Source organism: Entelurus aequoreus, linkage group LG07 (genome assembly GCF_033978785.1).
Source record: "Entelurus aequoreus isolate RoL-2023_Sb linkage group LG07, RoL_Eaeq_v1.1, whole genome shotgun sequence".
Taxonomy (NCBI): Eukaryota; Metazoa; Chordata; class Actinopteri; order Syngnathiformes; family Syngnathidae; genus Entelurus; species Entelurus aequoreus.
The window spans coordinates 69,284,986-69,298,025 of NC_084737.1; the positions used below are offsets into that span (position 1 = coordinate 69,284,986).

Consider the following 13,040-nt stretch of genomic DNA (forward strand, 5'->3'; position numbering starts at 1 on the left):
GTCTTCTAACACTTTTCAGCCTGTTGTCAATCCAAAGTGGAATTTGAGTCCATTGTCCATTTGAGTTCATTGTCAGACCCTAACATCTAAATGTCAAATATTTGTTATTTATTGGACCTAAACGATTGGTAGCCAGCCACAACATACTTTTTATCCTATTATTAGATTGATTGAGACTTTTATTAGTAGGTTGCACAGTGAAGTACATATTCCGTACAATTGACCACTAAATGGTAACACCCGAATACGTTTTTCAACTTGTTTAAGTCGGGGTCCACTTAAATTAATTCATGATACAGATATATACTATCATCATAATACAGTCATCACACAAGATAATCACATTGAATTATTTACATTATTAACAATCAGGGGTGTGGAGGGGGGGTAGGATATGGACAGCAAGTAGTGGACATAGAGACAGAGAGAGAGAGAGAGAGAGAGAGAGAGAGAGAGAGAGAGAGAGAGAGAGAGAGAGAGAGAGAGAGAGAGAGAGAGAGAGGGAGGGAGAGAGAGATCAGAAGGCATAAGAAAAAGTATTGCATTTGATTGTTTACATTTGATTATTAGCAATCCGGGGAAGGTGTTAGTTTAGGGTTGTAGCTGCCTGGAGGTGAACTTTTATTGCGGTTTTGAAGGAGGATAGAGATGCCCTTTCTTTTATACCTGTTGGGAGCGCATTCCACATTGATGTGGCATAGAAAGAGAATGAGTTAAGACCTTTGTTAGTTCGGAATCTGGGTTTAACGTGGTTAGTGGAGCTCCCCCTGGTGTTGTGGTTATGGCGGGCATTTACGTTAAGGAAGTAGTTTGACATGTACTTCGGTATCAGGGAGGTGTAGTGGATTTTATAGACTAAGCTCAGTGCAAGTTGTTTAACTCTGTCCTCCACCCTGAGCCAGCCCACTTTAGAGAAGTGGGTAGGAGTGAGGTGGGATCTGGGGAGGAGGTCTAGAAGTAACCTGACTAGCTTGTTCTGAGATGTTTGGAGTTTAGATTTGAGGGTTTTGGAGTGGATTTTATAGACTAAGCTCAGTGCAAGTTGTTTAACTCTGTCCTCCACCCTGAGCCAGCCCACTTTAGAGAAGTGGGTAGGAGTGAGGTGGGATCTGGGGAGGAGGTCTAGAAGTAACCTGACTAGCTTGTTCTGAGATGTTTGGAGTTTAGATTTGAGGGTTTTGGAGGTGCTCGGGTACCAGGAGGTGCATGCGTAATCGAAAAAGGGTTGAACGAGAGTTCCCGCCAGAATCCTCAAGGTGCTTTTGTTGACCAGAGAGGAGATTCTGTAGAGAAATCTCGTTCGTTGGTTAACCTTTCTGATTACCTTGGTTGCCATTTTATCACAGGAAAGGTTAGCCTCTAGAATGGAACCTAGGTAGGTGACCTCATCTTTCCTGGTGATAACAATGTCACCCACTTTTATGGTGAAGTCATTGACTTTCTTAAGGTTGATGTGGGACCCAAACAGGATGGATTCTGTTTTACCCAAGAGTATGGATAGCTTGTTGTCAGCGAGCCAGGTGTAAGTTCTACACAGCTCAGCACTGAGGATTTTCTCCACCTGTGACTTGTCCTTGCCGGATACCAGCAGGGCAGAGTCATCCGCAAACAAAAACAATTCACAGTCGCATGCCGATGACATGTCGTTTATGTATATTAGGAACAGTAAAGGTCCCAATATACTGCCTTGGGGGACTCCACAGCTCACCGAGAGGGGGGGCACGGTGCCGTTCACCTCTACCACCTGCTCCCTCCCCTCCAAGTAAGATTGCATCCAGCTCCATGAGGTTTTGTTAAATCCGATTGCTCTGAGCTTATCCATCAGTATAGCGTGGTTAACGGTGTCAAAGGCCTTCTGAAGGTCCAGCATGACCATGCCGCAGTATTTGCCCGCGTCCACCTCATGTTTGATGTGGTCGGTCAGATAGAGAAGACATGTGTCAGTGGAGTGGTTAGTTCTGAAGCCGGATTGGAATTCGTACATGAGTTTATTAGTGGCAAGGTAACTATCGACCTGTTCATAAACTATTTTCTCCATTACTTTCGAAATGGAACTGAGAATAGAAACAGGTCGGTAGTTGCCAGGTTCCAATTTGCTTCCTTTTTTAAAGAGGGGAGTTACTCTTGCTATCTTAAAATATTTTGGTACTTGGCCTTGTGTAATTGATAGGTTTATTATGTGCGTGATGATCGGGGCAATGATGGAGGCAGAGTCCCTGAGGAATCTGGAGGGAATATTATCAAGGCCGGTGGCCTTGTTAGGGTGGAGCGCGCTCAATTTTTTAAATACCTCATCAGCTGTGACCATTTCTAATTTGAAATCATCGTTGGATACTCCTAGCTTTCTGTAGAAGGCTTTAATGTGTTCTACACCAAAGCAACCAGAGTGGTGGGACAGCTAGTTGACAAGAGTTGCGGCTATGCTGGTGAAAAAGATGTTAAGTCTGCTAGCTACCTCCATTTTGTCTGTAATGAGGGAGTCACCCTCCTTGATGCTGATGTTGGTGAGTCTTGTTTTAAGTTTCTGGCTGCAACCAGGAAGCTGGTTGTTGAGAATTTTCCAGAGCTCACGTGGCTTATTTGTGTTTTCCTCTATATTGTCGTTATTGTAATTTTTTTTTAAGGATTTAGTCAGGTTGGTTGACTTATTTCTTAATTTATTGCATTGCTTTTTGAGGGTTGAAAGGAGTAATTTGAGGTTGATATTATTGGGTTGTTTATCTACTTCTGTTTTACATTTTTGGTATTCAGAGTATTTTCTGTCTCTGTCTTTTATGGCAGCTAATAGGTCCGGATTCATCATGGTTCCGAGCGGGCTTTGATCCTGACTGTTTTCACTGGAGCCATGTCATTTAGTATCTTTAGGAACGGCGTTTTAAAGCAATCCCAAGCAACATCGACCAGGTTGCTCGCGAGCACAGGGGACCAGTCCCACTCATCTAATTTTAAATTGAAATGGTCATTGGAGTATTTTTTGAGGGATCTGGATTGGGCTGTTATGTGGCCATTGGCTTTGGGTTTAGCAGATGTTCTTGGATTGCTGACGAACATCTGCATCTGGACTGTGTACTGGATTTATGGAATGCACTATCAAAAATACAGAGCGGTAATAAATAAATACATTCTCATGTATTTATTTCCAAACCAGATGTGTTCCTGCTGCCGGAGTGTGAATAGCTAATCTACTTAATAATAAAATACTTGAAAATAGAGTGGGACATGTCGAAAGTAAACCAGATAGGAGTATATGAAATATAGTCACACATGCTACAGAAATACAGCAAAGTGATTGATCTAAATATCTGCATAAATTGTGTTATTCATCTTGGACAAATTTTTCTCCTGGATAGAAACAAATAAATAGATATTTTTGAAAGAGCCCAAATCCTATACTTAAACGAAACATTTCCTGTATGTGCTGGGTCGTATCTTCAGTGTTTTTGCCTGAGGTCAGAGACAGGTCTTACAACCTCCACCCTCACCCAGGTGACCCGGCCAGGATTGATCAAGCCCTGACCTGCGTCCTAGCAGCAGCCCGGATCAAATATCTTTATCCAAAACCTCCTTGTGGCTTTGTCTGCGGCTTTGCTTGCCAATTGTATTTCGTAAGTCTTCTTTTTGGCTGCTCCTGTCCCACCCGGCCAAGGGAGGACTAAGCGAAGCTTCGACAGACAATCTCTTATAGGCCACCATGATCAGATGTTTTGAGACCTCAAAAAGGTGATGATCATTTCTGGCCAGAGTGATATTTTTGCTATTTAGGCTTGGAATTTAAGCTGCTTTCCCACGTCAACCTGCAGCTGCCAGTCAGAAGCTGTGTGAAGTAGACCTGTTGTTATTTCTGTAAATGCACAATGCTTCTCTCAAGCCTTCACAAAAGCCTTTTTATGAGCATGAGTATGTCTGCTGATGCTGATGACCGTAGCTCAACTCTTTGCAAATGCCTTGAGCACCTGGTCATTGCGCCAACTGTAGTGGCCATCTGTCAGAGCCTTAGGGCTAAAACCTAACCCAAAACATGACAGGCAATATTCAACGTGATAGTGTGCGACCCAAAAAATGCCTTGGCTCAATTTAGCTTGAGCATATGGTGAGACTTGGAATGATCTTGCTCAAATTAAATTTGACAATTAGACTTTAAACATTTGGTTTAGTTTGCCTGACTTTACGGTATTTACTGTGCTGTTCTTTGAAGTGGATTACTCTGCCCATGTGTCCTTTCTCTGTAACAATCCGAGCCACAGTATGTTGTTCTGTTGAATATTGTTTGAACAGCCACTCCCCATAGGATTTTGCAGGCTTTTTATTGCCTGATTTCAAAGCAGCTTTTACAAAAAGTTGCGCTAAAGTTGCGATGTTCTCACATTGCATCAGTTTGTGATTTTACAAATGTGTTATGAATATATTAAGGTTAACTGTGACACTGTAATGTGTTGTCAGCAACAAAGATGAATCCTTGCACCCCTACCTGTCATATGCTTTATTATTTATGTGTCCTTCACAGGACCACACATGATCTTTCTAAGGGCCTTACACGCTGGAACTGTAACATGTTTAATCCGCTGGACAAAGTTGCAAATTCGGCATCATTTGCAGGGATTGGTTGAATTTGTGTGAATTGGTACGATCACAAAATCCTGTAGGGTTTGAACAACTGCAGTGAACTAAAACGTGTAAAATTTAAACCAACCTGGTGATGTCTTCAATGAGCACAGATGGGTCGGGAGGGTAGAATTTAACAGAGAATCCCAAAATCCAGGAGCCAACTGCAAACAGATTAGCATAACATGTTTATACTTTAAATACAGAAAATGTACTATATTTCCATAACTGTTTCGTCATCTCAGCGAGTAAGATTTTGGTCAATTGTGTTGATTAGTTTGTTGAAACAATCAATGTAAAATAGAGCGATAGCATTGTTTATTCACGCTCAACATGTTAGTTGCTGTTTTCTCGTTAGCTATGGGAAATCAAGCTACATCCATAAAGACCTTCACTATGACAAGACCCTTTGGCAGCATTATTCTGCTGACACTGAAACAGGAGTTTAAATCACTACGAAGGAGATTCTTCCATCCCATTATGAATAACATGTAAATCAATAACGTTCCTCAGTCCATCAATTCCATTTAATTAAATGTATAACCTACATGGTGAGGCCAACCATTATGTACTGAACTAAACCGACATTTACTGTTCGGTGGAATCTTTGCCAGCATGTTTAGCCTTTAGTTCACCTCCACTCAAATGAATTGACCTGTTCACCTCCCATCCTCCATAGGTACTTTGTTCTATTAGGCAAGAAGTCTGTACCGCTTGATAATTGTTAGTTTGTAAGTGTTAGTCTCATGGCGTTCACTTTTTTAAATAATGAACTGACCTATCTTGCCTTCAAGTAAGCCGTCAAGTTCATAATTTAATCAGACTTATACACATGCACACACACACATATGTTACAATATGTGTGGATCCCTTATCTCTATTCAGCACTTACCACGAATTTGCTTTTTAATCTCCTTGGAAGGATCCAACCAACTCTGATAGAGAAAAAGGAGACAATGCTTTCTTGAGTGATTTGACATCAGCAAAAACCTTCAGTCATATTTTCAAGAGCCCCCATTATAAGTGCTTCTCTTAAGTTGCTGCTCATGCCTCGCTTTGTTGAAGGGAAAATATATCCCTGCTACAAAGAAAATGTGGACAAAGGGCTCAAGAAAAGGTGGACAAAGGCCTCTATAAAAGGCAAGGAAACATCAATATTACAGCTACAAAGTATGAATGTATCCAATGTACTGTAGCTCCTTCTGCTTAATGTCACCATCAGCTTTCATGGGTCCTTTTTTGTTAAAGGTCATTCTATCTGATACTATTTTTAAACTCTACGTCTTGCATTTTAAGTCACTGAAGTCTGAACTCAACGTCTTGCACTTTGAGTTTATAATCCTATTTTCATTGCCTTAAGAACAAACCATGTGATTGTAAATTTACATGGTCAAAAATAACCAGGCAATAATGTTATACTAAATAAGAGCTTATCTTGATATCAATGTCTTTATGCTGATCTATTTTAATACATTGTATTTGCTTTACATAATAGTCCATCTATATTATAATTTAAAGGCCTACTGAAACCCACTACTACCGACCACGCAGTCTGATAGTTTATATATCAATGATGAAATCTTAACATTGCAACACATGCCAATATGGCCGGGTTAACTTATAAAGTGCAATTTTAAATTTCCCGCCACACTTCCGTTTGAAAACGTCTATGTATGATGACGTATGCGTGTGACGTCAATGGTTGATACGGAAGTATTCGGACCCATTGAATCCAATACAAACAGCTCTGTTTTCATCGCAAAATTCCACAGTATTCTGGACATCTGTGTTGGTGAATCTTTTGCAATTTGTTTAATGAACAATGGAGACTGCAAAGAAGAAAGCTGTAGGTGCGATCGGTGTATAAGCGGCGGACTACAGCAACACAACCAGGAGGACTTTGAGGTGGATAGCAGACGCGCTACCGTGAGTACAGCTTTGGCTTCCAAACATTTGATCGCTTGCCCGTACGTGCGTGTCGCTATGTGCATGTCACATACGTAACTTTGGGGAAATATATGTTTCTTGCCGACTCTGATGGCGGCCGGGGTGTCGTCGAAAGCTACAAAGCCCACCGCCGCCGCCGTCCAGTAGCTAAGTTAGCTTCAATGGCGTCGTTAGCTACAGCATTGTTAAGCTTCGCCAAGCTGGAAATTATTAACCGTGTATTTACATGTCCATGGTTTAATAGTATTGTTGATCTTCTGTCTATGCTTCCATTTAGGGGTTTATTTATTTTGTTTCTATCTGCATTTGAGCCTGATGCTATCACGTTAGCTCAGTAGCTAAAGAGCTTCGCCGATGTATTGTCATGGAGATAAAAGTAACTGTGAATGTCCATTTCGCGTTCTCGACTCTCATTTTCAAGAGGATATAGTATCCGAGGTGGTTTAAAATACAAATCAGTGATCCACAATAGAAAAAGGAGAAAGTGTGGAATCCAATGAACCCTTGTACCTAAGTTACGGTCAGAGCGAAAAAAGATACGTCCTGCACTGCACTGTAGTCCTTCACTCTCACTTTCCTCATCCACGAATCTTTCATCCTCACTCAAATTAATGGGGTAATCGTCGCTTTCTCTGTCCGAATCTCTCTCGCTGCATTGTAAACAATGGGAAAATGTGAGGAGTCCTTCCTCCTGTGATGTCACGCTACTTCCGGTATAGGCAAGGCTTTTTTTTATCAGCGACCAAAAGTTGCAACCTTTATCGTCGTTGTTCTCTACTAAATCCTTTCAGCAAAAATATGGCAATATTGCGAAATGATCAAGTATGACACATAGAATGGATCTGCTATCCCCGTTTAAATAAAACAATTTAATTTCAGTAGGCCTTTAAGTCTTGTCATGTCTCTGTTACATGCCTCTGCAATTTGCTCCTGCTAATACAAAACCATGCTCTAAGTTAGGCACATTATGTGGCGTTGGACAATTTATACATGTATTATTTCTTAAAATTTGGTGCTGCACTATCAACTATTGATTTAATATGGACCACAATGGTAACAAGCCTTTTAGCTTTTTGTGCCATCCATTTGCCTTTTTTAAAGCATTACATGGATGCAATTCTTTAAGATGTCAATAAACTTCTCAATCAATCAATCAATCAATTTAGGTAATGGCAGCGATTTCAAACCCCACACCTTAACAGAAAATAGGAAGGAAGTAATAACTTCATAAAAGCTCAATTCTATACAAAAAATGTTTGAAATCTGAACTGTAATCTCAAACCTCCCAGTAGATTAAATACAAATATTTAGAACCCCTTATTTATCCTTTCATTGACATATTTGTTATATGTTCCCTCCAAGGCCTATTTTTTTTTATCGATTAAACACAAAGAACATAACTTAACACGTATATTTTACCACATTAGCTGAAGTACAATACAATTAACACAATTTCCTCTAAACCGATGATTCTCAAACTGTGGTACGCAGGTTCCATCAAGTGGTACGCCAATTACTCACTTAATTAAATATTCAAACACAGTCTTACTGTTCGAACAGTGTGTAATGTTACAGTGGCCAAAATAATTAAAAATACTTGTGAAATAAAACATTTGCCTTGTTTTAAATAAATATTTAAGCATACAACGCTTCTGTATTTTATTGCTGGCCATCATGGTGGTACTTGGAAAAGCCAAGTGTTTTCTGAGGTGGTACTTAGTGAAAAACGTTTGAGTAACCACTGCTCTAAACAAATGGTTAAGCACTCTCTTAACACAATGCATCAGTCGCCAGCTCGTGTGAAATTCAATATTGCAGACTTGCAAAGTGATATCTTCCCACTTAAGTATGTGGATGTGTCAACAAGACCTTGGTGATGTCGGGGTCCTGGAATGTCAGGCCAAAGTAGTCCCTTTCCAGCAGGTTCAGATGGCCACACACCATGTCCAGCAGCGTTTGGCCCTTGGCAAATTTCTACCACAAGCGCACACACACACACACACACACACAAACACACACACACATGCAGTTGATGTAAACAAATGTACAGAAACACACAGTAAATGGTTAGGTGTTGCAGTGCAGAAGCAAATATGATTAATGTATACTATAAAAGATGAAAAAGGGCATAACGATTGTCCATAATATATTACACCAAGACATAAACATATCCAGGACAATTCTACATTTTGTACCCACATTTCACAACACAAGGGAGTTAGAGCCAGTGGTAACACCATAATAAATCCAATAAATAACTGCTCCCTGTAGAGTGGGATGTCTAACAGTGTGGGCCTATAATGCTAGAAAACACATTTCACATTATTTAGGCTTTACAGAAAACCACACCTTTTGTTATTGCAGCGCTTTGGGGGGTGAAAACATGACCTCTGTTGGTTACACACACACCCACACACACATACACATCTCCTTAGGAAACCTGGCTCCTATGGCGACGAGAGCAACCAAGCAGCGGTTACCATGGAAACAGAAGTAATAGGTCCCTTGTGAGTGTACTTGTGCCCTCACCCACTCCATCCCTCTCCCTTTGTAGTGCAAAAAGAATAAGACCAACAATTTAAAGCGTTAATTTTAGAAGCAGTTCATCATCATCATCAGAAACGGTTACTATGTCTAAAATAAAACGGCTTCCCTGAGAAGATTTGCCAAAATGCGGCAGGATATTGTGGACTGTGCCAATAAAAAGCTGAGATGCACATTTGCTTCGTCATCACCCAGCATTGCACACAAGACAAAACCCGCTAATTGGATTTGTTTTTGGGCCCATTAAGTTCTAATCACATTCCTCCAACTAGTTCTCTTTGCTTGTGTAATACACTAACATGCATTCCTGCAGGCACGATGAAGAGAAACAGTGGGAGTGGCAGTTGGTTAATGATGTGTAAATTTGTTGGTCGGACTCTGAAAAATATGGCAGTGAACACAATGGAAAAGAAGCTGAAAAGTTGTGTTAAGCAGAGAGAAAAGCCCAGGTTTTTACAATTAATTAATACAGCGCCGCTGTATTAATGTATGTCGCCGCTCCCTCACCTCTCTCGCCCACTCACTCACTGACGTCACTCACCTCACATGTTGTCATATCTTAAAGGGCCACACACACACACATACGCTACTCTCATAACAACTAACAAGACATGGTGAAGCCAGAAGTCGAGTTTTTTAACATGGAGACATTCTCAATACTTTTCTTTTGTCCAGCACAAAGAAAATAACATTTTAGTTAAATGTAAGTTGTGTCTTGGATCAAAGATCCTATCTACTTAAAGTTAAAGTTAAAGTGCCATTATGTTGCAGCTATTTAAAATAGTTTTGTCAATTTTTTTCTGGCCTGAAATAAATTGGCCCTTTGAAACATATCTTTGTCTTTGTGTGTTGTATGTAGACCACATTGTTTGTGTGTTGTATGTAGACCACATTGTTTGTGTGTTGTATGTAGACCACATTGCTTTCTGAGTTCAGTGATGCAAATGCATGTCAAGTTGATCAACAGATGGTATTATTCTCCAGTGCAATAACAGTACTGAAATGAAGGCTAAAAGGGCATTAATGGGAGCCTTAAAAAAAGGGGAAAAAAAGAAGTAACTAAATAGTTACTTTTCACAGTAACGCATTACTTTTTGGTGTAAGTAACTGAGTTAGTAACTGAGTTACTTTTGAAATAAAGTAACTAGTAATTGTAACTAGTTACTGGTTTTCAGTAACTAACCCAACACTGATTATAGTAATGTGTTGGTATGCTTCATATAATATTATTAACTACAATGAGCACAGCACAGCCTTTCGAAGCATGTTACTGTATGATACTGATAAAGCATGTTCCTCGGGCTCACACACGACACCCCGGCATTGCACCGTGTGGTTGTCCCCCCACCCTCACACATACACACACACTATGTGAGAAATGTATTAAAATGAAATACATTTTAGATTCTAAATTGTTTATATGTGCAAATGAGGGTGCACATTTTTATATTTGTGCACTGTGAAGGTGTACCCCATCTCTTACCCAAGTTTTGGGGCATAAAAGTATGTAATCATTTATGCAATAACATGGTGGAGACTGCAGATGTCAACAATTAATGAGCAGTTATTTTGACTCGGTTAGTTTTGAAAACCCTCTCCCTAAAATGAACTGACGTAACCTGTTTTGCATTTGTAGGCTGATTATATATATATATATATGTGTCAGTTATAAAACTCAGAAACGGAGTGGACATCCAAAACAGCAAAGGGAATGACTTGCATGCGTGGGCGTGTGGTTAACCAGGGGAAATGCCTAAAGGGAGGTCAGGAAGCATTTAGCGTTTTTACGAGATAAACTGCAATTACACAATTAAGTTCAGCCAAGGTTTTCATTTAAATATGAACTCATTTACTACAAATTCTAAGGTTTAAAGCCCTTTTTTTTAGTATCCAAGATTGATTTTGGAAAAAATTCCAAGATGAATAGGTCCAGCCAGCACTCTGCTAATAGAATCCCTGCTTTAATTGTGTGGCTTCATGTTAAAAGCTTGATCAATATCTCGTTTACTTGCCAAACCTCAAGAAGAAGCTCCTCTGTGTTTTAGCGTCATGCCTACTTGCTCTGCACTTCAACACTGGAATTGCACTCAGGGTTTTTACAGCATTCATCATTGTGTCACCTTCCCTCTCATAACATTGATGTATTACAATGCGCACACCCGCCACATATGGCCCAGCGTGTCCTCCTTTTCCCTAACGGTATGGTTTCCTCCTCCTTCTTTCTCACATTCTATTTTCTTTTCGGTGCACTGTGGATTTCCTGTCAAAGTGCAATGTTTCAGAGGCCAGGTGACATGAAGTAATGTGTGCATTTGCAAGGGATGGAAAATGTGAGCATATGTTGTGCCTGGTGCAATGATGGCGGTTAGGCACCGTAGGGTCTAGGAGGAATAGGAGAAGGAAGAGGTAAGGCAGCCAATAAGGTTGTTGTCACAGGCGCTCCATCATGTGCAATGAGGTCAAAGTACTGATTAATGATCTTCGCACGCCTGGGGATGTAGAACATTCAGTTAACAACACTGGCTCTTCCTGGATTTTTTTTTGGTTTGCAAAAATTCATAAAATGGGAATTCCCTCACTGACCCACCCCCCCCCCACACCGCTCCTGACTTAGTCACATTTATTACCAAGGCATACAAATATTCTTGATGAAGTGTGGTGTGCTAAGTCGAGGACTGCCTTAGGCTATGTTTACACTGCAGGCCAAAGTTAACCTGACTCTCGCCAGATCCTTGTACACTGCAAAAACTGAAATCTAAGTAAGACGAAATATCTCAAATAAGGGTGATATTTGCTTATTTTCTGTCTGATAAGATAAGTCTTCTCACTAAGCAGATTTTATGTTAGAGTGTTTTACTTGTTTTAGTGTTTTGGTCCTAAATTATCTCAGTAAATTATTACAGCTTGTTGCTGAGATTTGATGACCTATATTGAGTAAAACATGCTTGAAACTAGAACATCAACTGTTGCAAAGTATAAAACTACTTTTTTAAAGTAACAATTTCTTACTTCAAGCATGAACAAAAAAAATCATGATTTTGACACAATTGTGTCTCGTAATTAAAACAGATGACAGTTTGCTGTTTTATTTTCAATGAAACAATAGAACATACGTACTCATATAGTAGTACAGTTGGCACAGTACAGTAAACTGACAGTTAATATTTAAACATTTAACATGTGACATTTCAAACAATTTTGAACAGAAATAGTTCATGCACATTCAGATAAATTCTTCAAAATTACAATTTAAAAAAATTTGGCCGGGAGCTTGGCTGTGTATATGCGCACTAATTGACTGAAAGAGCACGCACTTGGCGCGATGATGTCATGTTGTCGATGGGAAAATGCATTTTTAGACCATATGATTTGCCTGAGCGGCTAGTACACCCTGAGAGTAACAAGCGGTTGCCTTGTTGCCTTTCCATTAAGAACAATAAATTAGTTTTTAGTATAAGTTTGCTGGTTTCAAGAAATGTAATGCCGAGCGCATATCATTATGTCAAGATAATGGCACTAGCATTTACTTAATTTAAGAATATTTTTCAACATATTAAGCAAAGAGGTCTCATTTTTTTTCTACCAAGAAAAGTGCACTTGTTATTAGTGAGAATATACTTAATTGAAGGTATTTTTGTGTTCATTGAGGTTAGCTAATTTTACTTGTTTTGGAAAGTCTTGACAAGCCAAATTTTCTTGTTCTATTGGCAGATCATTTTGCTTAGTTCAAATAAAATACCCCTCATTTTTGTTTTGTTTTTTCTTGTTTTTGACCACTGACTTTTTGCAGTGTAGTTCGCTGAGCTCCACACAAGGATCTGGGACTTCTCAATAGAAGATGTATTTCAGAAGGCGGGGCCTTGTAAAAAAAATCATTGTATGTGATTGGATAAACCACTTGTCCGTTATCTTGAATGACGTGCTACTTCAACCACTCACATCGAAAT

The 13,040-nt window shown here is 39.7% G+C and overlaps 1 protein-coding gene across 1 annotated transcript in view; it reads right to left on the minus strand.

Annotated features, from left to right (window-relative positions):
- The window catches only part of si:dkey-178k16.1 (band 4.1-like protein 1), a 95,334-nt gene that overhangs the window by 33,162 nt on the left and 49,132 nt on the right, over positions 1-13,040 (minus strand). Inside the window, exons 4-6 of the mRNA XM_062054351.1 lie at positions 8,419-8,523; positions 5,495-5,537; positions 4,691-4,766 (exon numbers count right to left, since the gene is read on the minus strand). Coding sequence (XP_061910335.1) covers positions 4,691-4,766; positions 5,495-5,537; positions 8,419-8,523 — 224 coding nt within the window. The remainder of the gene's footprint in view (positions 1-4,690; positions 4,767-5,494; positions 5,538-8,418; positions 8,524-13,040) is intronic.